The sequence below is a fragment of the Chiroxiphia lanceolata genome, chromosome 5, assembly GCF_009829145.1.
Source record: "Chiroxiphia lanceolata isolate bChiLan1 chromosome 5, bChiLan1.pri, whole genome shotgun sequence".
NCBI lineage: Eukaryota > Metazoa > Chordata > Aves > Passeriformes > Pipridae > Chiroxiphia > Chiroxiphia lanceolata.
The window spans coordinates 71935369-71963354 of NC_045641.1; the positions used below are offsets into that span (position 1 = coordinate 71935369).

At 38.3% G+C, this 27986-nt stretch overlaps 1 protein-coding gene across 5 annotated transcripts; it reads right to left on the reverse strand.

Moving 5' to 3' along the window:
* Window positions 1-1346: 1346 nt before the first annotated feature.
* On the reverse strand, window positions 1347-27685 carry ARNTL2 (aryl hydrocarbon receptor nuclear translocator like 2). 5 transcript variants are annotated; one of them, XR_004357166.1, is made up of 18 exons: window positions 27453-27685; window positions 19879-20026; window positions 18578-18613; window positions 16792-16830; window positions 15161-15247; window positions 14717-14874; window positions 13495-13574; window positions 13064-13156; window positions 11964-12081; window positions 11095-11238; window positions 9253-9493; window positions 8236-8342; window positions 7952-8102; window positions 6753-6808; window positions 6089-6108; window positions 5243-5330; window positions 4021-4129; window positions 1347-3806 (listed from the first exon to the last, which is right to left on the reverse strand). XR_004357166.1 is itself a non-coding variant. In XM_032688358.1 (18 exons), exons 1-18 carry the CDS (start codon window positions 27511-27513, stop codon window positions 3670-3672), a joined length of 1962 nt encoding a protein of 653 aa, XP_032544249.1. In that variant the 5' UTR covers window positions 27514-27683; the 3' UTR covers window positions 1347-3669. The 5 variants fall into 5 exon arrangements, 4 of the variants coding, with proteins under 4 accessions (XP_032544249.1, XP_032544250.1, XP_032544252.1 ...); XM_032688358.1 differs by having other exon boundaries at window positions 6000-6108; window positions 27453-27683; XM_032688359.1 differs by lacking the exon at window positions 27453-27685 and adding an exon at window positions 25013-25058 and having other exon boundaries at window positions 6000-6108.
* Between the last annotated feature and the right edge of the window lie 301 nt (window positions 27686-27986).

Sequence of the window (27986 nt, forward strand, 5' to 3'; positions counted from 1 at the left end):
TTTGTGATGTTGGGTCACGTACACTTGGAATCTGCAAATTTCAGGGAAGAAAACTCACTTCCCAGACAGGTTCAGCACCATGAGAGAAGCAGCTAGGGGAGATCTTTGCCACAAAACTTCTTGTGATTTCCAAAGACTGTGTGATTATTTGCAGAGGTTTTGACATGAAAACAAATGAAGAATAAAAAGTATGTGAACTTATCCTTTAATAGATCAGGCAGCAGTTCAACAGGACCAGAGGATCTGCACCACTAAAACTGGCTACTCCCAAAGGACGTATTTCCCCAGCTCATTCACCACTCCACTTGGGTTTTTTTCTTGCATCTTCTACTCTGAAACATAATTTTGTATCTTTTAACCTGCAAGATCCTATAACCTCAAGTATCTTCTTGACCCCCCTATTTGCACAGAACAAAATAATCCTCATCAGGAATGGGGAATAAAATTATAATTTTCAGACAAGTCCTGAATGGCACAAAAAGCTTTCCAGCTGCTGATTACTTCCTGGGATTCCAGGACATGTTATGAATTTACATGACATATGTCAACCCACAGAAAGGAAGCAAAAGACTAAGCAAGAAAGACCTGAGGAGAAGCACCATCACTTATGCAAGAATATTCCTTTCAGTCTGGCTCATGAGCAGGAACACACTGCTGGGAGCAATCACTCAAATGATTGACTTCAGACTTCTGTGCTTGTGAGTAAACCAAATTTCCAACATTCCAAAAAGAGTTAAGAACCAAAGAAAGTCCAGAACTACAAAGCACCAAGGGAAAAAACCCTGGACTTCAACTCTGCTTTAGACCCACACAACGGCACTGAACTTGACTGGTAACATTCTGAAAGGAATTCTCTCCTGTTTTCCTGTCAACACAGGAACTGGTTGTCCAAATAATGAACTGCTTGTCAGAACTCATCTCCCATCAAGATTTTTTTATCTTTAATTCCTTATGTCCTCAGTAACAAATCTCAGGTCCAACCCTGGTAACTCAGCAGGCTTTCAGAGCCTGTTGACACCTGCTTTATCACTTACCACACCTCCCTGCCACATGATTCCCTAAGGATCATATCCATGTGCTCAACAGCCTCTCCCTGGTCCAGCCTGCAGGCACCTCCTCTCCAGAGCCAGCCCAATTAAACTGCAACCTCAGGGGGGTTTAGTACCTAAAAAACACACATTAGTTTGGGTTACAAGGTTACCCTGACTGGGGAATATCACACTGAGATACCAAATTAGTTCAGTCTTCCCATTTATATTTTTAGGGAAGGACTCTGAGATCTGAAAGTAGGATTATTTGTTATTTAACTTCAGTATTAGATAGAATTGTTAGCAGAATAACAGCAGTGCATCAAAATAACATTTATTGACCTGATTTAACCACATCCTCTGATTACCTGCATCAAAGAACACACATCCTGTCCATGACTTACCAGAATTGTGTTATTATACAAACAGAAATAAGCACAAACTATCTCAGCTGTATTCAAAAATATCTATTCAGTTCACCAAAAATATTTACAAAGTGATACCTTTTCTTGTAAAGATTTCTGTAAGCCAGAAAAATTCACAAATAGTAAAGGGAGAATCTAGGAAATGAATCAAGAGCCAAAATATTGATCGTTGACTGCAAAAGAAAGTTACAGTTTTGTTTTTATTTTTTTAGGGAAAGCCAGGAATCCCAAAATAATGGTTTGACTAAAGACACTTATATAAATCTTGGGAAATAACTAATATGCTCCTTCAGTAACAACAGCTGCCCCATTTTCAAACTAATCTAGTTGAAAAAAAACTATTTAAAGTCTGTATAATTTTAAGTTATTTATATAGTCACTTCTCTATTAACTACTGTATTTCTTGCTTTATTTAGAATTTATTTCTAGTGTAGAAAAAAGAAAATGCATTTTACAATGGCAAAACCTGTAATTCTCAAATTTCCTTTATGCAAATAGATTTCTATCAGTTCTTAGAAAGTACCTGTTTATTTTTCTCACTTTGCCCAAAATTCATTTTGTGTGAAAACCCAGAAAAGTTCATTTGAATAAAGCCAGAGAACTGATCATTTTGGCCCCAGGTCTGTGGGGGGAAAAAAAGAAAAAAAAAGAAAAGGACGAAAGCAGGAATATAGACTTTAAAAAAAAAAAAAAAGAAAAATCAACCCAACAAATCTGGACATCACCGAAAAAATTCCTCGTGTGCCAAAAAAGTTATAGCTATAAGATATAAAGCTCCTCTGTCAAGCAACAGGGAGCCAGTTCAAGTGGTGGTTACCAGCAGGACAAGGGGGACATCTAGTGTTTACCACATCCATGTGCTCCCACACTCTAGCCTTCCCAAAAATCCCTGGAACAGACTGCCCTGGGGTGTTAAATGCCATAGAGCTCGTGGTAGTACCTGTGTTTAAATGTCTCTATTAAAAGATGCACATCTCAAATATCTCCAAATGCTTTCCTTTCATTACCTGAATTAAAACAAAAACAACCAAGAAAATGGGAAAAAACTATGCAAAAATTTGTCTAACCCAGAGATAAAAAGATCCACATTATATATTAATGCTATATTGTTCTAATAAAAGCTATAAAGTGCTATGTTCTTGAGTCATTTGCTGTAACTGGGATCCAATCCTTGCAAAAGCTGCCCCCCAAAGGACCATCCTGCATAGCATTTACTTACAGACAGGGCCATATTACAGAGAGGTTTGAAAAAGTCACAGACTCAAGCAATAGAAAGTTCTCCTTATCTCCAAAAACATAGAGACTATAAAAGAGGCTTTAGAATTTAACATTTTTTCACTAACAGACAGTGCAAGTCTCACTCTGGAACCAAGACAGTCTGTTCAGACTTTTCTAGTTAGAAAATAACCTGGTAGAAGAGTAAAGTGCTTTATTACAGCTTTATGGCATTGTTTGTCTCAGGTTCTCTGCACTAATAATACATTAAAAATAATACAAAATAGTAATTAAAAAGTTTGGTGCTCTTTTCTCATACCCTTGTCATGTTGGTTACTGGGAAAATGACTGTTTTTCTCAAACCATTCTCTTCTGTTTCTTCTGGGGATCCAATTCCAACCTTTGTTCCCAGATCTGTATTCTTTATTTTCACTTTTGACTGCAAAAATTGCACTGCTGAGAAGCGCAAGGAATCACGAACTGCATCATTTGAGAATCACAAAACCTTATTTTACAACTCTAGTGTGTGCAAATCATCATTTCCACGAAATTTAATAGTTACAAATATCCTCAAACCATACAAGTACAGTAGGTTCTACAGAAGGTAACATGGATAACCAATATTCTACTGCTTGAAACAAAACCAATAAATAAAAGTTTAAGTATTAAAACTAAGAAATAAGTATTCCTGTACATTGTACAGTACCTTTTGGTTAAAGCTTCTTAGTAAAAATATACTAATGTGTTCTAAGCATTCCAGTTACAGATGGTTCAATATTAAAATTTCAAGGTTTCCTCATCATGAAAAAAAAATATTGCATTTTTCCAGAGGTGCAGCAGAAGTTGTGTCTCTCTGAACAAGGCTTCAGTCTTTAAAAATATATATAGACAGTAAGTTTGAATCCAACTGAGACATTAAAAAAACTATAATACAGTACTGAGGATGTGTGGTTGTTGTGCATTATGGGTTTTACATTCCTTCCTATCCCAAAAAAGCAACACTAGAGAGCCCATTGGATGTCACTGAGGTCAGCTGGGTCCCCAAGGCCTCCATCAGCCTCCAGGTAATTCATGAGAGCTGTCATGGCAGTGTCATCATTTTCACATATTGCATCAAAGTCCAGCTGGGAATTACCACCTGGAAAAGTGATTAAAACATCAGCATAAGCAGGAAGAAGCATGAAGAACTTTCAAAACGTAACTGTTTTTAAACAGCAACTAAATTGGCCCCCTTTTAGTCTAAAACCAATTAACCCTTTTCCTAACATTGGTGGGTTTGGGCTTTTGGACAAACTTAATAAGGAGAAAGAAAAAAAAGCTCCCAAAATATCCCCAAGAGAAATCAATCTTACTGAGTAGAGGCTCATTGTTGGGAAATGGAATAGCACCCCGGGTTTGTTCGGAATTCTCCAGAACTTCTGTTTCTGAAGGACATAACTGGATCAACTCTTTATTTGGCACCTGAAAGAACAGAAGGAATGAAAAGGACAGAATTAAATCCTACCTTTAGTCATAATTATTACATTACAGGAACATTATAAATTGCTGTCAGATTGTGAAGAATTAAATAGAGAAAGTGAAAAACAGGCATCAACAGGCAGATCTTCTGCATTTAAAAATAATTTCCATGTCCACAATAAATTACAAATTCCCAGTAACAGGTTTGTTAACGTCAAAATGTTCCAGTTAAAAGATTAAAAAAAACCCCAACTCGTACCTACCATGTTCTATGTGCATTACACTATACTAATCATAGCAACAACTGAGATGAAAATCATCCTAGTCCAAACCAATCAGAAAAAAATAATATTTTTTATTTTTCCCCCATTTTTTTAATGTAACACACACATGAGATTTAGCAGGACAGTTTCTTGGACTGCCTGATTTCCACTAGGGAATTAATAAAGTTGAAATGCTTTCCAAAAGTATTCTGGGAACACTGGGATACCAAAGCACAGAATAAAGAAAATCCTTCAATGAATACAGTGAAATTATCCTTATGACAAGATGCTGCATGATTTAGAGTTCAGTATATATAAATCAACTAATATTTGGCAGAGAAATCTGTGGTAACACAGGGGAAACTGATCATAAGAAAAGGGAAGAAGCCAAAACAATCCCTAGTCCAGAGTAGTGTTGTTAGGAAATGAAAATTGCAATGGAATGATAAATTGTCTTTAAATGGAAAGAAATTTACTTTATAAAAGTGCTGATGGAGAGGTAAATGTTTATTCACACAGTGCATATCATACAATAGAAAATACAGTTAAGTTAAAAAATATGTTAATTATTCCATAGCTATGGTTAATAAGTACAATAAAGTTATTAGTGTGTGTAGCACCACAAAATTAGCAAAACAGCATGTCCTAACAATTTTTAGACTACTGGAACACCTTCAAAGTCACAATTTTAAACATTTCAAAACAGCACAGATTTTTTTAAAGGGTCTTCAAGAACATAAAGATTAAAAATACAAGTGAGAGAAAACCAGAGCTGATCTTCAGGTTGTCAGACTGAAGAGGTGACTGATATTAACCCTGTAATTTTAGATTTTTACAGCAGTTCCATACTCACATTGCTGCAGTTCACAGGTAAAGTTGGAGAAGGGGACTTTCTCAGGAGATGTGATGGACTTAACTCCCCTGATGGTGAAGAATGCAACCTAAAATTGCATATATTTAGTTGATTTACCAGGTCCCATTAATCAAACACTGAATAACAGCCCTTTTGTTGCAGAAGCCAGCAGAGCTCCCCAGTGATGAAGCTCTGGTCAGGTAAATTGAGACAACAAGGTCTTAAATTCTAACTAACGCTCAGATAACTGATGAGATGATATTACCACCACCCTGAATTTGACCTTAACAAGAGTGGTTGGACCTTCTGATGAAGCCTTAACTCCTGGAAGAGTTGGGACTGGAAACAGGTTTACATTCCAGGACAACACAGGCTATGGAAGTGTTTCAAGGAAAGTTTTCCTACCAGAAAAACATAAACACTACTCTCAGACAACTCACTTCCCATTCCCAAGTGGTTTATCTACCCAATTCAACACCATGTGAAGCAGCTGCACCACAGTAACACTTTGGAAGTCACAGTTAAATAATCCTTTCCTCAAAGAAAATGTCATGGCCAGAACAAAACTGTTTATCCACACCAGGGGTGTGTTCTGCCATTACTACATTAGATTAGAACTGGTATCTCACAATGCCACTGCTCAGCCTCAAAATATTTGATACACTTAATAAAAATGAAACCTGAGCAACCCCCACATATCATATAAACCTCTTCCCCACCTTTGTTTAAAAGCCCAATGATGATGTTGAGCATTTACCTTTGCAACTCTAATATTTCATTTGCAATTTCGGTTCCTATACTTCCAGCACCAAGGACTGTTCCAGAGGACATTCCAGGTACACTTACTAAAGACTGTTTTACAGCATCTAGAGATAAAAAAAAACTCCAAAGCTTTAAATCTGTAGCAGTTTAATTGCACAGCAAGGATTCATTTTAAAGCAGTTTTTGTTCTGTATCTCTTATTTTCAGAAATTAAAAACACTGATTCATGGGGGAGGGTGTTGTGAGCCTCCTTTGCAATATAAAGCCAAGTGAATAATGTATTTGTGAAAACTGTTGCTCTCCAGTCATGAAATTAGCTTTAATTACTGCCACCTCCAGTCTCTCTCACGGACAATGCAAAGCATATGAGGGAGAAAAACCGTTTGATTTGTCACAAAAAAATATTAACTAAATGTGTATGTATGAGTACTGCTCTGTATTCAACAGGTAAACTCAGAGCACAACTGCATTTCTTCAGAAAAGTGGATAAAATATGAATAAATTCTGTGCCAGAAGCATAATATCCTACCAAACGAAATCCTTGCTACAACAGAGGCTGCTAGAAATTAAAAATATGCTTCTGTTTACAGTTCTGTGAATGATATGAATTAGGATGCTAGTAGCTAGAAACTGTCACCAGAATTAGCTCCTTGCACACAATCTACAGTAAAAAAATTCCTGAAGGGCATAAATCTGAAATGACTGATCAGGAAAAGCACGTCTGATAACTGTAAGAAGCAACACTTGCCTTCTGCAGGCTGGGAACTGTAGAAAACCTCTTCTTCAGCTGACTCCTTATGACCTCTGAGATTTACATACATTAAAAAAACAAACACACACACACACAAAAACAAATCACAAAAAAATCAGCTAATTTTTCAAGGGCAGAATCCAGCATATTTACGTTTGATTTCAAAAATACTTCACACAGAATAAAAACTGACATCCTCAAAGTAGTAAAAATGAGAAATTCCTTACATGTTTCAATGTTCAATCCTTTGCACTGTTTCTGGGTGAAATATTAATTCCCACTTATTCTCCAAATAAAAAAGAAAGCCAAGATGTGTTCTGTGTTCTGTGTCTGTGTTCCATGGCAAGAGAACAAGACTGTGAATTTAATTCTCTGAGGGAGAGCAGGTAACCAGGAACAAGTGCTACAAGGACAGGTCAGTGGCTGCCTCCCTTCCCTCCTCCAGACAGATTTCCAAGGGCAGGCAAAAGTGTCCCTTGGCTGCTGCCCAGCACTGATTGTCTTAACTGCTCTTCTCTGTCTTCTTGAGGAAAAAGGACATGGGCAAAATAGGTGGGTGATGTTGACTTAAGGCATGAACCAGATACAGAACAAGGAAAAGGCCCCCTGGGCAAGTTAGATTTTAATGGAATTAAAATCCTCTCTGTCCCCCAGTATCACTGGAACAATCCAAATTATTGCTCCATCACAAGGAGAATGAAAAAGAAGAATTAAAAGTAAAAAAGAAGAATTGAACACATCTATTTACTGTCCCACAGGCTGTCAATTCGGAGAGTATCTATCAATTATTCTTCTCCACCTTCTGACACCTGGTAAGTGGAGGAGCCCTTAAAATTGGGTCAACTGACATATGAAGTCTTGTAAAGCCAAGGAGGAAAAGCAGAATTAACTCGACATGTCCATTTACTCATATCTCCTTTTCTTAAAAGATCCTTTCTTTCCTCCTCTAAGAAGAAATTCTTTCACCTCATTTTTCCCTACCAGGAAACAGCACAGTTTTCAAAGTCAAATCCATGACTCAGGGCTGAAATAAAAATAGCTGGTAAAGGCCAAAAAATGTTTGTCCAGGTTACTCAGCCCCTTTTTGTGTTGATATTTTCCAGCCTTGTTCTGCTTCTTAAACAGGCTGCTTTCTGCTAATGCTAATTGTAATTAAGACAAAAAAAACAACATGGAGATTGATAGGAATTACTTACAATACCACAGTGTTGTTTGACACAATGTACTCCAGTTCTTTGGTCCATGGATTCATGAAACTAAACCACTGACTCTTTAAAGTAACAAAAGTCCCATCTTTTGCTCTAAATTTGTAGCAATTTGTAAAGACTTTCTCTTTATTCTGCAGCACTAGATAAGAAAGGAAAGTTATAGTCACCATATTTATGCTTAGGAAGGTAAAGTTGAAAAGCAAACCACTAGGAGGGAGGCTCAGGACTTGGTGAACTTCCATAATTAGTGTTTTAATGATATTATTTTGTACCTTCTTTATGTTTTTCAGCTAGATGGTTGTGATCATCCTGGTGGCAGTACTCGTAACAAGAAGTTCCTAGAAGCTCTTGGGGCAGGTAACCTAAAATTGCTGTTGCACTGTGAGAAACAAAAACATGAACTCCAGAGGATTCAAACAATTGCAAAACTGTTATTTTCAGGATCAGGTAAAGCAGAAAATTAATATTTAAAGAAACAGTACTTGAGAAAGGAATAAAGCATTAGTACAGCTCTGAAAGAACAATTCACTGCAAATTATCCATTTGCAATAAATGGTAATTGAAAGACAAAAAACCCCAGTGTTTAAACAAACAAACTACATGTTCACACAAAATACTTATGGTGATTAGGTCATAATTAGCCAGTCAGAGAACTGGTCACACAAAAGCAGTCATTAAAACGCTCAGTAATTGAATTTTGCTTTGCCGCTCCAAGGAACAGGGTTACATTGACACTTTCAGGTGAAAGAACAGATGAGTGACAGCAACACAATCTCCAGTGGCAATAATGAAATTCAAAATGCAAAGTCTATACAACAAATAAAATATACTCAGTCTATACAACAAATAAAAGTCTGGTTCAGAAAGTTCAAAAAAGAGGAACTTCTTAGCTTTCATTTCTAATGAAATAATTTGGTACCTCACTCAGACATATCTGTCCCAAACAGTAGGATTTTAAGAATAACTTTTGGTTAAATGTCTACTACTTTAATCATATGCAGAGCTATGAAGCTCTAACTTGAGATTTTTCTTTATGAATAAATAAGTACATGAGTGCATTTTATAACACATTTCTACAGAACAATACACTTCTATACACTAAGCTTTATGTTTGGGAAAAAAAAAAAACAAGAGCCCAAGTACTCATAGATTCAGACTGAAATATTTCCTGTATACAGCAGGAAAAATTCTGAACATTTTTCAAGAATTCTAATTAGAAATTCCATCCTGCTCAAATTTAATTAGTGGTGTCAATGGCATTTTCTCTCCACAAAGAACAAAACACTCACCGCTGATCTACATAAACAAACTTCCCATCCATGGCAAACCGTGTAACAAATTCTGTTGCTTTGACTTTTATCTCTCCACTCTTTTGGGGAACAATATAAGGGTGTAACCTCCCAATTGCAACAAGGCAGTTAAAGTTACTACTGTCCTTTTCTGCATCATTTTCTTCTTCTACTCCCACCTCATTAGGAGGCCAGTTCTTCAAGTACCCAGTACAGTGAATGGTGCAGTATTTCCTGTGATCTGATAAAAAGAAATGAATTAAGAAGCAGTTATTGTTCAAAAAGAAAACCAAACTACTTTTTTCACTCTATTGGCCATGAGACCAGCAACTACATTTTATTTTTACCTACAAGGCTATAGATAATTTTACAGAGCAATTTTAAATTGATTTTGTACTACTTAATTTTGACTTACCTGGAGAGAGTGCTTCTAACCCTATGTAAGATTTAGGAAGATAAGTTATAGGTGTTGGCAGTTCAAACATAGCGTCACAATAAAAAAAAGCAAACCAACAGTCTGGTAACCACAGCTCACTTTGTCTTTATATGGTTTCATATGGATTATAAATTAAAATTCACTGGAAAGGCCCTCTGCAGCTTCCAAATCAATTTATTCTTTGTGAACACAATGATTTTAACATATACTTACTGCAACTGCTAAAAGAATCAATTGTGAACAACCCAAAACAATCCAGGTTATTCTCTGTTTATCTGAGGCTTCTGAATTCTACAATTTTCTCGGAATACAAATATTTTACATGTCTTAAATTACAGCACATTTGTCACCTACATAACATGTAAACACCCTCATATGCATCGAGGCATAGAGATGATTTTACATGTCCTACAGGAACTGTCTTCCCCCAAAAATGCCAAAGCATTCCTGATATCTCTATGCTTTCCATAGGTTTGATTTCCTCTCAACTAGAAAAAAAACACTTATCAACTCCATAAAATGAGAAACTGAGTTATCCCACTGTGACTTTGTCCTAGTTTCCCAGGTGCCTTCCCAACAAACATTTATCCAAGTTATATTCTTATCGCACTGAGTTATTTGACACATCAAGGGATACGAAATTCTATTTTACTTACACCACACAACTGTAAAATTTAAGAGGCCTATAATTGTATCTCAACAGTAAGAGGTTACTTTGAAAAAGAGAAGTTGGAGGGTTTTTTTTCAGGATCAAACAATTTCAGCACACCTTTGCAAAAATCAAGACTAAGGTATTAAACAAAAGCTGGAAATAACATTTTAAAACTGAAATTCTCACTGCAAATTTGACAAGGTAGATTACTGTAGAGGCATACCAAAATATGAACTAAATTACAATTCTTGGAAAAATGAATGGAATTACACTGATAAAATAACTTTACAATGAAAAGGGGAAAAAAAGGAAAACTCACACTTTCAAATACACACAACACAAAAAGTAAATCAGAAAAAAAAGTTGGTTTACTTGCTTTTTTTTCCTTCAAAATAGTAGAGTTTGCAGGCCTTATTCACTCAGTTGTCTTCAGGACAAAGTTATTTAGTTTCATTCTTCTGATCTGCTCCATTTCTTTCAAATATTTCCCTGAGACTTCTAAAATTTGACCACCATAGACCACATGCTCCTAAACAGCCACTGTACCTCCCTCCCTCCCTCTTTTCCAGGAGGGAACAGGGAGGAGAAAGGGTACAATTAGACTGTTTTTCCAATTTACACTTCTCTACAGCTACTTTGTGAGATCAGCAAGAACTACAAGGGTCACAGAAGTGGCTAGGAATTTAAACTTGGAATTTAAATATACCAAATTTCAAGACAAAAAGCCCCCCTTTGATCTACACTGGTTGAATACCTTTCTTCTTTGGGTTGGGCAAACACTCCTTCTCTTCCTTCACTGTGGTCCTACTACACTTTATCCGACAGAAGAAGGAACGGCGAGCCCCGGAATTCAGCCGAGCCGGTCCAGCTTGGAAATCTGTGTGGACTTGCAAGCCAGCTTACAAAAATTCAGTAAAGCAGTTAAAAAAGCTCAAAATCAGACAGTAACACTTCAGAAAACATGTAGCTTCTAGTATTACATTCTCCTAAATAAATCTTGGCCTTACAATGAAATAAGTCTAAGCTTAAATAATAAATAAAACACAGCTGTCCCACAGATTCCAGAATTAAAAACGAGCTACCAAACTATTTTTTAAACCCCTCTTGGCATTTTGAGTGGTATTTTAATAAACTTTCAACTTGTTTTTGGCACAAAGATGCTTGTAAAAGCCAGCTATAAAATAGCCCTGAGATGCACAGTACATAAGGCTCTCCATATTAGAAGTAACTGTAAGCAGAGAAAGGTTTGGTTACATTAGGATTGACACTTAGCATTTTCAGAGAAGACAGGGATTCTTGATATTGGAGTATTTTATCCCATCAGGTCTTTTGTATTGACAAGACCTAGCAAATACAAGAAAAAAAAGTAGTGTTCCTGGTAGGAAAAAGGTCAGACCACAGTTTGGTAAATGTTCAACAGTGCAAATCTCAGTCATTCTTATGATCTAAAATCAATTATTTTCTGGGCTAACTTTTAACTGCAAATGCATTCTGAGCAGCAGATACACATTCAAATGGGTCACAAGGACACCCAAGCACATAAAAATACATTAATCTATCCTGGATAATAACTAGATTTACTGACATCTCTTTAAAAATAATCTGAGTTCAAATATGACTTACTTTTGCCATCCACGAGCTTCTCCCGAGGGGAGACATCTGAGGAAGAAAGTTGCTCCTTGACTTTTGCAACATCTTTTGGATGCAAATAATCAAACAGGCTTTGTCCAATTAAACTGGCCTGTTTTAAAAACAAAACCAAACCCAGAAGAGATGAGAACCACACCAGTTTGGGCCTCCACACGTGTTACTTTATCTCAGAAAAATAAGTGTCAGTGTAGAAGTTTAAAATAAAAATGAAATCTGCTTTATGCTTGTTCCCCTAAGATTATTCATTTCACTTCAATTGAAAAGGATAGTTTTGCTTTTTTAATTTAAAAAAAAAAAAGATAAAAATAAATGTATGGAACAGAGTCCAGATTGGTGATCCTTACATTAGTGAAGAAAATCCTTCCATTTATGAAGAAAATCCTCATATTTCTGAAGAAAATGAAGGCAGCACAAATGGGTTTAAAGTTATACAAGTAGCCAGATGGCAGCACTGACTGTTTTAGCCTCTGTTTGTGAAACAGAAGTTACAGACTCATGAACAAATTATCATGCCTTGATTACTTGTGGTAATTGCCCATGATGTTAAAGGTCAACTAATCAAGGGTATTTTGTATTTTTCCTATTTCCCTTATTCCACAGGCTGAGTCCCATTCAGGTCGTTCTTGTGGATAATGTGTTATTTAGTGCATCCAAGCATAAAGGCATCATCAAGGAAAGCTTTAATTAACCTCCACTGCTGAACTACCAATTTTCCTTGGCCTAAAAAAAAAACCCCTGAAAATCACTTCACTATGTAAAAGAAAATCTCTTGCACACAGAAATTAGGACATCTTCCAATTATCCTCTCAGAGTAGCAGTTTTCTTCAGGATGAGCTGAAATCTGGGGCTGTTACTCGGGTCAGGAACACTTATTGTACCTGTAAATATTTTATTACAGGATATTCAGCCTTACTCTGAAGAAGCTTTAAAGAAATTCCAAGAAAAGATATCACAGGTCTGGTTTAAACCAAAGAAAGTCCAAGAAATGGTATAAATAATAAAAATGTACAAGTTTTCAAATTTCTCAGAAAATGCAAGGTAAAAGCAAAGCAAGAAAGTCAACTGTAACCAACCTGATCATAATTCAGTATTTTGCAAACTGATTCAGAGACAAACAGGATTTTTCCTCTGTTGCATCCAACCACAAACAGGAATCCATCTGCAGCCTGGAAATATAAAAATACTGTCTTTAAAAGCATGCCATTAAAACATTACCACAAGAAAGCACACTTCTAAACCTGATTTTTAAAGTTAAATACAAGAAGGATGGAGAGGGACTATTTGCAAGGGACAGGACAAGGGGGAATGGCTTCAAACTGACAGGCAGTAGGTTTAAATTGGATATTGGGAAGAAATTCTTCCCTGTGAGGGTGGGGAGGCCCTGGAACAGGTTGCCCAGAGAAGCCCAGCTTCACCTGGGAGTCATTTACAGATCTGGGCAAAGTTTGTTACAAAATTCAAGTTAATAAGGACATCATTCAACTGAGAGTTTCCTTCCACTTACCCTCAGGATTAACTGTCTGAGTTCATCATCCTTTAAAAATGAAGGTTTATATCTGACTTCTGAATAGGAGCTGCTGGAACCTGGAAAACGGATTAATCCCAGACATAATGTCAGATGTTACATTTTAAATTTACTTTTAAAGGAGTTATATATTTTGTATTTTTTTCTCTGTGACCAGAACAGCTGAATAAAAAAAATAATTAAAAGTTCTAGGAATTCTAAAAATTAAAAAAAATCTCAAACGTACAAGTACATAACCATTTTTTATTGCCAAAAATCAAAAAATCAGACTATTGTAGTTAAACTGAATGTCTCACTAAATGTAGTGAGACTGACTCACTGCATGTGCTGTTCTAGTACCCATGGCAAGCACCCTAAAATAAAGAATTTTTATCCATGACAGGCATTTCTATAACGTTTTCTAGATATTTTTTGAGGTAAATAGCAGTTGAACTTTCCAGCAAATGTCATCATTCACTATAATTCCACAGAGCATCTTGTGTTCCTTAAAGCATTTGTTTTGAGGATATATATAACTGTGCTGGGTGAAGCCCGGTTTTCACATCCTATTGTTAAAACATAAATGTTTGAGCTGAAGATTTCTTGTAGATGATTGTTTAAATTGCAAGTCCCCAAAATCTTGTGTTGTGCTGACAGACTATGCAATATGCAACTTGCATTTGGATATAATTTTTTTTAGGGGAGGAAAAAAAATATGAATCCCAAACCCCAGCAATAGCAAAAGGAGAGGAAAGAATATTTCCTGGGTTTATCCTGACACTAAACATTCCCTGAGATCCATGATTATTTTAACTTTGCCAGCTGACTGAGGCTACCAGGAGTTTATAACTCTTTTTCTTGGTACTCTTTAACACGTAATTTTTAAGACTTTAATGTTATCAAAGTCATCAACCATTTTGTTCAAGTATGTTTTGTCTTGCAACTTTCCTTTTGACTCCTGGACTTTTAAAAATAATCAAGGAATGACTTGGCTGCAAGATAGAAAATATCAAATACTGAAGGGTGGCTTTTTTTCTGCTATACTAAGCAAAAAGAAGACATTAAGTTCTGAAATATACAGATGGAGATTTAAATGAGGAACAGACCCAGAACTAAATACAGTAAGGAAATGTAAAATGAGTTATCCTTGATTTATTTGAGATCAAAGAAGATACACAGTTTAACTACTGTTAGAACAAGGATTAAGTTTCCTAAAACCCACCTTTTAAAGACTTTAAGTGCTGCACAGCCATCCTTAACACTGTGAGCTTGTCCAGCTTTCTGGCCATGGGGTTGCACTGAGGGATCATAGCAGACAATTCCTCTATCAAATTATTCATTTTATCTCTCCTTCGTTTCTCTGTTTGACTGTGAGCCTCTCTAAGAAGAAAAAATATTTTAAAAAAGAGATGTAGAACACATGACTTTTTTTTCCTCATAACATTCACCAGTTCAATTTTGGCATGGAACACACCCCACAAGTGCTACTGCACTGAAACAATTTTCATACACTTGGAGAACCGAATGGGATTCACTTGAACGAAAGAAATGGTCACAATAACGATGGGAAAAACTGAGGAGGAAAAACATTGTCAAGGAAGAATTTGATTATATGCGACCATGAAAACTTATAAAAGTTAAATTATTCTTGTGACCTTTGGTTTACCTGGACACCCTACTATACAGAGGAAAACTCTGGATGTCCTTAGGAATTCCTGGGAGACATTTCTGCTTCCTAGCCTTATCTCTGTAACTGTGTAATGGGATGGGGTGTAGGATGGGGTGTTCATTCTGCTCTTTTCAAAAAGAATGTCCCAGCACAGGCTAAAGCCTCTCTGAAATCTGTTTTATGCAACTCTCAACACCTAGAGATGAGCAGTGTCTTCCTGGTAACTCATTCCCTTAAAAACCCCTCAGATTGAAAGCAAACACAAGCATTTATTCCCAGCACAGCAACAAACAATACTGTTCCTTGGGATTTTAAGGGATGTAGTGGGCACTAAAAGAAAGAGCTATGCCTTGTGTCATTTACCAGAATAACTCAGAAAACTATCTCTTTCCTGGTAAGGTGAGAAAGTATAAAGTGCAGTTTTAAAGACCTCGTTGTCTGTTATTTTTATTACTTTGCCAAAAAATAAATATCTCCACCACACAACTGATTCTGGGTCATTCTGCCAAGAAATCAGTTTTTCTCCCTCTAAAGCCTTTTTTAAAAAAATTTAATTGTAGGAGTTATGCTCAGCTATAGAGGTTCACCTAACTCCAAGGGTCAATAAGAAGTTATAAAAAATTAAGGTGGGTGCAGAAATTCAGGTGATGACTGCATGACTCAAAAAGCCTTCTGTTACATTCCCAGTTACAAAGGGGAATGAAGAAAAGCTGCAGGAAAAAACCACTGGAAAAACACAACTGAGAAGAAAAGCTCCAGAGAGTCTTCTAGTCTTCTATTTTTTTTCTTCCAACTAATGAACCAAAACTCAAGGAAAAAAAACGAACAATACAACACAAAAGTCATTAAATATAATCTTTTATAGCCATCTGGGATACTCTCTGAAGAAAAATGTATTTTGAAGTTAAATAAAACTGTAAATATATCTTGGAACATTTTAGTTTTATTGATTTTGTTTAGATTACAGGGACACTTCACAATTATTAGTTAGCACAGTATATAAATAATACTTCTGACAGCATGCTGAGTGGATTATGGATTTCTGGTTTGACATCTCTGCTCACATGAAAAATGCAACACACTTATTTTTAAATCAATTTTATAGAACAGCTCTAGTTTTACAAAGTGGCTTGTCTACAGTTGAAAATATTTGGCTGAATTGTGGATGCATCTTACAAGTGAATTTCAACTGATGTGAATTCAAAGTTCAGTGGCAAACCTTGAATAATCCCCTATACAAAAACTTGTTCCAGGATGAGAATTCTCTGTTGTGCTTTAGCTGAATCCATTTCTATGTGGGATAAATTTTAAATATCTGCAGGTGTGGACAAATCAGAAAAAACCAATTCTCAAATTCACCCAAATGAAGCATCAGCTCCTCCTTTTATATGTGACTTGAATGTTCTGCATTTAATTTTCACCTTGAAAATTTCATTCTCCTGTTTTTGCTAAACCTTCTGAGATATTCTGCAGCAACTTTTATTAAAATTAGTAGAAAATTCCTATACAATTAGCAGGGAAAGGGAAAAGTATACTGTTAAATATTTGAGAGTTTTCACAAACTCGTATTTCACTATTGTGAATCCCATTATTTACTAGCAAAACATATTTCTATTGTAAATCAGTACCTGAAATCTTTCACTTTAACATGTTCTTCATCTTCACTCCTAGACAAAAATAAGATATAGTTTTACATTGCATATTTAATACCAGGGACTTCTTTCCTCCCACAAATTTCAGAAGATATAAAATGCTACAAATTTACTATGGCTCTGGCAAAAGCAAACCCACAAAAATTCCTAAAACCACAACTCGTGTAGCAAGTGATGCATAACAGAAAGAGACCAAATACAACTTCCAATATTCACAGTTGTTTGACCATATTATGGAGATATTTCATAATTATGGGGCTATTTGTAACCTGAAGAAACAACATTATTGGAATATTCAAATAACTTCAGTCTAAGCTTGATTTTACTTTTTTTATTTAAAATTTTACAAGAGAGATCATCTATTCACATTTTGATTTCTCAAATCTTATTGTCAGATGATGAAATAAGCAATCCTTGCCTAGACTGGCTCTAAATTATAGTTTAAAAAGTAAAAATTAAATGTTTTCCTATACCCTACAGCAATGACTGGAAAGTCTATGTGATAAAATTGTAAAGGACACACAGTCATAGTGTCTGTAACACAATAAATATGATAAATGTAAACACAGGAGTAGGTTGGACTTAGGTTGCAAGGCCCTGGGACTTTTCTTCATTGTAACTGTTCAGATTTACATAAGTTAGCAATAACTATTATTTTTTTCTAAAAAAACCACATCCTGGGATCATCAAACACCATAAGCAGATGGTCCAAGAGGTGATTATCCTGCTGTGCTCAGCACTAGTGTGGCTTCCCCTGGAATATTGTGTGTACTTGTGGGCCCCAAAATATAAGGAGGTGTTTGATGAAGTTGTGAAGGTCCCTGAATCCATCCAGAAGTGTGGCCAAGGATTCCTGGTTTGTCTAGTTTGGAGAAAAGGAGGCTGAGGGGTGACCTCCTTCCTGAGAAGGGGAAGTGCAGACGGAGGTGCCGAGCTCTTCTCCCTGGTATCCAGGGATAGGCATGTAGGAATGGTTCAAAGCTGTGCCAGGGGACTTTAGACTGAACATTACTGAGCTTTTTTTTCCCAAGAGAGTGGTGAAACACTGGAATGGCTTCCAGAGAGGTGGTGGATGCCTGGAGCCTGGCAGTGTTTAAGAGGAGTTTGGGCAATGCCCTTAACAACAAGATTTAACCCTTGGTCAGCCCTGAAGTGCTCAGGCTGATTGCTGTAGGTGCCTTCCAACTGAAATAGTCTTATTCCATAAAAAAAAGCCACTGCATGGCTACTGTAAACAAATGTATTTTTTAAGGAAGGTATCCAGTTGCAGAAAAAGAAACTGCAACAAAGTAACCATGTAATTAACCATCCCATAACACAGATACACAAAGGGTTTTACTAATGCTGCACAGCCAGTCTGAACTTTGGTTTGCCACCTCATTATTTTAACATAGTTCTATTTCAAAAAGCATTTGAAAAGGTTAAAACAAACATAAATGTTTACATGCACCAGCCCTGTAAGGATATGAGACCCTTCCTTCACCTCCCCAGTCTTCTTATTTAAGAGGTACTTTTCATCTGTTCCGATTCTTAACTTCCATCCTAACAAGTCTAGTGAAGTTGGAAGCAGGGAGAAATGTCTTGGAAAGAAGTACCAGGAACCCTTAACACTGGATTGACCTCCCCCTCCTGTTCATCATCTTGTGCTGTACAAAGCCCTGCCTTTGGATGAAGCATTCCTTAAGGAAACACATAGCTTATCAAGGGAAGTGTGACATGTCCATAAGCACTCAAAAGAGATGGATTCATTCATAAAAAGTACCTTTTCTGAGGATCACCATCAACTTCAGCTGTATCCCTGCAGAAACAGGAAATAAAGTAAGTAAAATGTAGTTTGGAGCACAACAGGATGACTTGAGAGACCCAAGGAAGAAAAGTCACAGAACAATTTTAGTGGAAACCCCACTTGATTCCTTTCAGCAAGAACATCATTTTGTAGGACCTAATTAGTACTTCTTATAAACCAATACTTTTTCGATTAGTTTTTCGACTTGGACCATGATTTTTTTCAATCAGAGAGATCCAAACTTCAGGGAAACTCTACTGATGAACCAACACTTCTACTGAATGGGTAAAAATCCACAAGTGCTACTGAAAAAGAATGGAAAATTTCTGTTTTTTCCCCCAGAAACTAATTATTGCTGGAGTTTTCAGTGATCCACAAGACACATTTGAATCTCCAAGTTGAAAATTACATCAACACCCACAGTATGGGTACATTCTGTAGATCAATGGAATATACATGGAAGAAGCAGGTATTAAAGAGAATTGCTTTAATAATCACAAATACATGTAAACTTCCTACCCCCACCTTTTTTAAAGGTGGGTTTTGTAAACTAGTTTGGAGATATTTGTAATGCATTAAATCTAGCTTGTGCCCCTCACTTCTGCCTGATTAATACAGCTTTGAACAGATCACTTTTTTGGTGAACTGGCATCTGTTTGGCAGCTACAAACCAGGAGAAAACAAGTACGAGCCACTTAAAAAGCCTGAGCACAACTATGGGACAGTCCCCATTTTTGGGTCACAGGTCTGTCCCCACATTTAAGGCAGTGGCTGCTTTGGTCACTGAAGCAGCAGTTCCAGATCAAAGAGCTTAAGTAACAATCTGGTTTCATGCTTGAAGGTAATATTCCAGATGAACTTGGGAGATTTCAAGCAATTTAATAACTTGTGTTTACCAGCACACAAAGCAGAGGGAGAAAAAGGGGAAAAAGACAAAACAGAAACGTAGGATTGAAATTGCAGCATTAAAAACATTATCCAGACACTTCAGGCCAGGATATGGCATTACAGGATACTGGTTTTAATAACTGGGGACTGCCAAAGAATGCATCTGGAAGAAAATGTAAAAACTGAAGTTGGGACACAGAGAGACACACTTTTTTTCCTCTCAGGTGTAAACAAATCTTACACCATAAAAGTGACCTTCCAGGTTTTCATTTGCTGCTGGAACATGACTCTGGAGAGCTAAAGGAATATAGACTAATACTCAAACAACAGTTTGCCTGGTCTTCCACTAATCCTCTCTCTGTCAAGTCAGACGACATGAAGTTACTCACTGGTTATCGGAATCACTCCCTTTGCGCTTCCTGGGAATCTCAGGCACAGGAGCATTGAAAGGAGTGCTGGTGGCAGGCTTGGTTATGGGATTCATGAGGCTGGAGACTCCAGAGGCAACACACGGGGTCCCATCTACTGGGAAATTATCTGTGAACAGGAATAAAAGCTCAGTGTTCAGGAGGAGCTGCATCAGCATGGATCCATTCGGATTCCCAGTTGGGACAAGAAGTGGTCTCTGTATGTGGCTTCCAGGTTTCTGACACAGAAAACAAAGGTTGCACTGCTCCAACCTAAGTACAGCAAAGAAGACATTGTTTTCCCACAGTGCTGTAATGATCTCCTCAACTCCATCAACATAAAACATATATATAAAATATATATACTCCCCTCCTTAAATCCCCCAGCACCTCAGACATCCTGCTGAATCACAGCTGTGGCATGAGTTCACATATCCAAACACTGTGGCTCAAACTAAATTAAAGTTAAAAAATATATAGGGAGCTATGTTTCTTAGAACAAGCTGCATAGAAAAAAAATAAATCCAAGTTTGCTACGTTCCTGGTATAAAATCCACAATTACACGGGATATTTGTCATGTAAGATGGAAGGGTCTTGAAGCAGGAACTCCTTCAGGCTTCGCATGCTCAGAACAGATGAGAGACACAGAGAAGTCATTTAAGGAAGGGAGCATCTCCTATTTCTAGAAGGGGGCAAAAGCCAAGCTGAGTATTTTAAAATCCAACAGGAAGAAAAAAATGGATGTTTTCTTCCTCCTTTTTTTTTGGCGTCTGTGCTGACTATAAAAGGTAAAAATGTGCAAGAAGAATGATACAAAGCACACTTTTTTTTCCTCTCAGATGTAAACAAATCTTACACCATAAAAGCGACCTTCTAGGTTTTCATTTGCTGCTGGAATATGACTGGACAGTTAAAGGAATATAGGCTAATACTCAAACAACAGCTTGCCTGGTCTTCCACTAATCCTCTCTCTGTCAAGTCAGATGACACAAAGTCAGCCCCTGTTTTATTTTAGAAAGCTCTTTAACTCATTAAGTCATACAGGAAGTCTCAAAAAAAAGAGGTGGAAACTCAAAGAATCAAGAAATACCTGACAAATAAGTAACAGCCTTTCTGCAACAGCAAGAAAACTTAGTTACTTCAGATACACATTATATTCAATTTAGGGATGTTCAAAAGATTAAAAGAAATGTAATGATAAAAAAGATATTAAGAGAAATGACCTGATAAAAAGATATTAAAAAATTACATGCTAAATAAATACTACAAGGGCACAAATGGTAGACATTTGAAATACTTTTATGATTAATCTCCTCTTCCTAATAGTCTCTCATTTTATATTTCTGTTATTAACACAATTATAGAACAAAAATTGTCAATGATTCCAAAGGAACTGTTTACTTAAGAGGAGTAGTTTTAACTCACTGAGGTCACAGCATCCTATAATTATTAGATTAAGCTCCTAAAGTATAATCCTACATGATGAATATTCATAAAAGAGTAGTTACTAACTAGAGACCTACATGATTCCAAGACAGGAATGCCTCCAGCACAAGAGATCCTTTCGTCCTGGAACAAAGAAGGACAGCACAGACCCACTGACCTAAATACTGCTGTGCACACAGATGGCCAGCCTTTGTGAGCCACTTCCTTTTAAAGGAGCAAAATCCCGTGCCTCTTCCACAGTTTTCCCAATTTATCCATCACACTATCAGAATTACTGTTATTCTTTATACATATATTTTAAGATTTTCAAAAAACAAAGGAAACACTTAAAAAATAAACAGTGAAAAAAAAAAAAAAAACCAAAACCAAATAAAGAAATCAACTTAAAGTTCCAGAACTACCAAGCACAATAGAAAAGTGGTTCTGTGGAATTAAATACCTACCACTCACTGAGCAAGAAGTGGGTAGAAACAGCTCCTAAGGCTAGGTCAGCTCTGAGAAGTCACTAAAAGTGATTTAAAATAATCTCTGAGGGCTCTCTAATAATTATCATTACACCAGGTAATTCCAAGGTGCTCCCTCTCTCTTGCTGGAGAGGGTCAACCTCTTGGAGTCTGGGATGAAAGATTTCTTCTCCAGCTCTCTCACTTTGGAAGATGGATTATTTCCCTGTAAAATCATTTTTAACTACTAGAAACAGTTTAATTCAACCAGAGATGATGTGTTTTACCACCTCAAGGGCTATAACTTACACTAGCCTGGTTTGCAAGCCCAATAAAACTCCAGCATGGAAAAATGACACTTTTATTACTGTTCATTCCATTGTTAATGCCCCTGGCACACTGACAACTGAAATTTAATGGTAAATGAATAGTTCCTCAAAGACAAGTCCATTATGATCTATGTTTGGCTCTCGGCATTAAGCATATCTATATTAAAAGCTTATCTATATTAAAAATCAAAAATCTTTTAAAAGCATGTTGAACACATCAGGACGGATGAAAATAATACAGCAAACCCCCCACTGGAATAATTCTCTCTGTGAAAAAGCAAAGACCATCCAAAAAGTACAAACACACCATGTGGAAAAATGGCTCATTCCCAGTAAGTGTATCAGAAAAAAAACCCTATTATTTTAACGCTAATTGTAGTATATTTTAATACTAATGTTAGTATATTTTGTAATCAGGCAAAGAAAGCATTTAAGGAATGATTATCAATATGCACAGTTCTCATAATCTCAAAATACAAGACCTCACACTCTTGTGTTTTTCTACAAGGAAAAGAAATAATAATTCCAGTCCCCAGGGGGTTGGCAAAGAAGTGAACAACTGCAAATGAGCTTCATGGAACTGCTGTTTGGGGTGGGATATAGACACACAAAATCAACATATTCCTGTGTTCAGCAAAGCCTCTGTGTCAATCCCATGCAATGCTTTATAGAAACAAGGCTTGGGAGACTACACATTTTTCCAATAACATTTTCCAATCACGTCACATTCCTGAGCTGTTTGCTCCACCAACAGTTTGCAGGTTTTCAGTTCCTAAGCAAACACAACCTATTAGAAAAAGCTTATGGCCCAACTCCACCAGCCATAAAAGGGGAGATTCATCTGAGCAAACAACTATGTCCACATCCAAAGTGGCCACTCCAACTCCTCTTGGAGGGAAGACATTTCCAGGGTGATTCATCCCTACCCAAAATAGATTCCTCCAGTTGGCTACATGGAATACAACAGTTCTAGGGTGATTCATCTCCATCTAAAATAGATTCCTACAGTTGGTTCCATGAGATGCAGCCCAAGAGTATCCACCTTTTACACAAGAACCAAAGCAACTGGCTCAGACTTGGATAGCCACACTTGGACATCAAAAAGGAGTGAGATGAATCCTACCCAAGGTGGCTACAGAACTATCATGCAATTCTGCAGCATCTATTGGTATCACATGCAACAAAGCCCAAGACAGTCTTTCAAAATTAATGCCTTAATTAATGCGCTATCACCTCATGACCCACTCACCCCCTGTGCAAGGTCACCTTTTCCTCTTCATAGGTTTCCTAAATTATTGCTTTAGTACCAAAACATTATTTTGACTTTTTAGAATTATCAGAAGACACATAGAAGGATACAAGTCATGTATGTACTAATAAATTGATAAAAAAGCTGTCAGTCAACCCTCACTGAGCCAGTTTAAAAAACAGCATCCAAATCCAGCTATCAGGATATGGCAGCAAAGTGGGCTTGAAATAAAATGTCCATGAATAAGTACAGTTACAAAACTTATGGTGACACCCTTTACAGTCTGAGGATAAATAAGACTTGGAGAAAAGTGGTTAATAATGTGGTAACACTGGTACAACCTTTTGAAGAATAAGGAATTTTTAATCCAGCTTCCTATTTTGAAACACTTTCTGGTAGAAGGAAAGGAGGAGAAAGAAGCTGCTTTGAATTGAATTTCTAAGATCACAGATGCCACGAATTATTAAAATGTGGATTTTCCAAAGGTATGCTCCTGGCACACACAAAAACCTTGAGCTGGAAATTTCAGCTGTGACAAGTTTAAAGAACTCAAAATTCTGTTGGAGTGGCTGTGAAGTGGCACAGGAGGATTCTGCAGCGTAAGTAGATAAGTTATTGAAATTGAAATGTGCTCACAGGAGCTCCTGGGCTGCATCTGCAGTGGGAAATCAGTGGCAGAACAGTAGCAGGTCAGGGGGAAGCAGCTGGTGCAGAAGCCCCTGTTTCTAATCTGAAAGCAGTTCAGGGAGCTTACACTAAATCACATTTACTCTGGTTCACTGGGCCAACAAATCCTCATAGTGCATGTGTGTTAAAGCTGCCTGAGAACCCCCTGGTTCAGTCCCTGGGGGATGTGTGGGGTGGGACTGGAGCAGCACTGACCTTGCTGCAAGAAAAGTCTACTTTAATTTCTCCTGAAAGGAGTCCAGTTCAGTAACACCAAAACTGTCCTTCCAACCAAACCAGGGAGCAGAATTTATTGAGTTCTGTCATAATGAACATCCTTTTTTTTTTTTTTTTAAGATATAATATGGAGGGATGGAGCAGCTCTGCTGTGAGGAAAGGCTGAGAGAGTTGGGATTGTCCAGCCTGGAGAAGAGAAGGCTTTGGGGTGACCTAATTGTGACCTTCCAGGACCTGAAGGGAGTCCTACAGGAAAGATGGAGAGAGACTATTTCCAAGGGCCTGGAGTGACAGGACAAAGGGGAATTGCTTCAAACAGACAGAGAGCAGGTTTAGATTGGATATTGGGAAGAAATTCTTCCCTGGGAGGGTGGGGAGGCCCTGGCACAGGTTGCCCAGAGAAGCTGTGGCTGCCCCATCCCTGGAAATGTCCAAGGCCAAGTTGGATGGGGCTCTGAGCAACCTGGGCTAGTGGAAGGTGTCCCTGCCCATGGAAGGGGGGTTGGAACTGGATGATTTTTAAGGTCCCTTCCAACCCAAAGCATTCTGTGATTCCTTGTCTCTGATGACCTGAGCAATTCCACATATATCCATCTACACATGGAGCACACAGAGAGGACAGCTATTGAGTTAAATAACTGTGTCACTGAAATTGCCTTATTTTACCATGGAGTTATTTCTCTAAAATTATTTCAGTGAATTCTTACTGCAGATTTTTATTAGAGAGTGACAGATCTATACTTACAGCCTCCATACATACAGTGCTGCAGGAGGAAGAAAGTTGCAGATGCTGTGATGTCCCTTTACAGCTCCTGCAGATCTGAACTGCAGTAGAAAACAAAGAACCATATTTTCTAAACAGGGTTGAGAGTTGTATTAAGTATTATTTTTAATTAATTTATTCTAGACCTTTAAAATAGATCACGAAAAGCATCTTCAGACTAGTTACAGCAAGATCATTGCCCACAATATCTCTCATGGAAAGCTGGGCCAACAATTTTCACTGGAGTTCTGAAAACAGTAGAAATGTACAGTCTAAAGCAGCTTATTCTTCCCCAAATTTTTTAATGCAGGAGCAAGAGACAGAGAATTCAGAATCTTCTGAACAACACTATGGAGAGAATAACCTCTTCTATGTTAAATTTAAAAATGTTGAATTTGTTTTTAATATCAGGAAATGAAAGGAAAAGTTATAATATGCTGAATTATAGGCATTTAAATCAAACAATAACAGAGGCAACTGTTTACTCTCTGCTTCTATTTTTACTTATTTTCATCACTCAGAAGAGAATCAGTCAACAGTAACAGCTCACCCATTAAATAACACATTTACTTAACAGATTTCAAATACCAAATATTTGGCCAAACCTATTAGTGTATTAAAAACTATAATAAGACAGTAACCAGCTAATGAAAAGATACTGCCCAAGGCCCTGCAAGGGTACCCTGCTTTCCCAGGCACTTTCAGGTTCACACCAGGTAAAACCCACCAAGAGAAATCAGGAGTCTCATGCATGGTAGCTCATTAGTGAATAGAAAACAAACCACAAGTCCTCTCCAATCACACACTCCTAAAGGAATGGTGAGTAGCTGTTTCCTTGCGAGTTTTGGAATCATCTAATTGTCAAATGTCCAGTTTAGACTTTGTTTTTCACAATGTGCAAATGTACCAACAGCAACATGTACAGTCAAGTGAAAAAAAAAAATCTATTAAGCAGTCAACCTTAGTCTGGACCTAATTCCACAAACAATTAAGATAAAAGTATCTTAAAAGCAAACAAACACAAAACTTTTTTCTTCAAAATCCAGTAAAAGAACAGGTATAAACATGGGTAGCTACAGAAAGCAAGGAGGGGGGTTATTTCACAATAAAACATTGATTTCCCAAATCCATCTGCACTTGGGGTTTTCTTTATTTTATGTATTTCCTTTCCTTACAGCATGTGCACGATATAAACAACAAATCCTCGTTTAAGCAGTTCAACAGACTGCAAAAATACTACAGGTAAACACCTCACTCTGTTTTCAAACACTACATGATTTGCCACAAAATTTTACCCAAATATTTAGACAACCAAGCAGCAGAGACAGAAACTTGTCAACTTATTTGAGACAACCAGGGCCCCCATATACATTAAAACACCCATAACCCAACAGAGGTTTATGAAACATTACTACTAAGCCTAGAAGAGCTGGTGCTAACTAAACAGAACTGCAGTGCTGGCTTAAGAGGGAGTGGCTCACTCCTGTTTCTCCAAAGCCCGTTCGAAACACTCGTTTCTCCTCGCAGAGGGGAAGCACCGAACTCGTTTCCAGGCAGGAGGAGCAGCTGCTGGTTCTGCTTTACAACCAGCCTGGTTTTTCTAGTACCAGAAACTTATGATTAAAAACAAGGAAAGAACATCAAACCCTGGTCACACACACACAGAGAAGCCAGAATCACTATACCTAAAATATTAAATTATGTTTATCTACCAAAAAAAAAAATAATACTAGAGTATTAGGAACGCAAGGGTAAGTGTATTGCCAAAAATTATGAACTACATAGTAAGTTAAAAACAAACTAAAGAGATTTTTAGTGCACATCACGTCCGTATGATGGCAATAAACAGCACTGAGTGACCATCACACAGCCGGGTGCCAGAGGATGGTTGGTGCCAGGCTCTTTTCAGCGACAGGACGAGGAGCAATGGCCACAAACTAAAACACAAGAAGTTCCACCTCAGCATGAGGAAGAACTTCTTTACATAAAGGTGGCAGAGCACGGGAAGAGCTGCCCAGGGAGGTCGTGGAGTCTCCCTCTCTGGAGACATTCCAAGCCCACCTGGACGCGTCCCTGTGTCACCTGCCCCAGGTGACCCTGCCCTGGTGGACTGGATGGTCTCCAGAGGTCCCTTCCAACCCTACTCCCGGGATTCCGTGGTTTCCCCGCGAGCGCCCCGGGTACATTTACGTGGGAAGGAACTTGGGCGGGAGAGCAGCGCCCGGCGGGAATTAAAACACAAAACCCACCAGCGCCGGAGCGGCGCCAGGCACAGGGCGGGAACTCCAGAGTGCCCCTCACCGGCCTCACAACAACACCCGCCCGCGCCACATCACCGAGGGGGACGAACAGACAGACACACCCGACACACAGCACCCACGGCCGCCCCCGCCGTCCGCCCCTCAGGCGGACCCGCTCCCACCTTCCGCCGCCCGCCGCTCCTCCTCGGCGCCTTCGGCGCTCCCCGCTCCTGCCTCGGCCATGGCGGGCGGCCCCGTACCCCGCTCCACAGCGCCCCCGGCACCGGCGGCATGCAGGGGGCGGTGAGCTGAGGTGAGCCGAGGAGGAGCCGCCGGCCCTGGGGAGGGATCAGGGGCCGCCCCGCCAGACTCCCCCCGGCGCCGCCTCAGCGCCCCCGCCCCGGCCCCGCGCGCCGCCTCTCGCGAGAGCTGGGGCCGGGCGGTGTGAGGGGACGGCGGGGGAGGAGAGGAGCCCTTGTGGAACCATGGAGCTAGTTGGGGTGGGAAGGAGTTCCAGGATAATCGAGCCCGAGCTGTGACCGAGCACCAGTTTGTCAACTAGAACACAGAGCACTGAGCGCCACAGTCTTTCCTTAAACACCTCCTGGCACAGTGACTCTCCACCGCCTCCCTGGGCAGCTCGTTCGGATGTCTCAGCACGCTTTCTGGGAAGAAATTCTTCCTGATGTCCGACCTAAACGTGCTCTGGTGGAGCT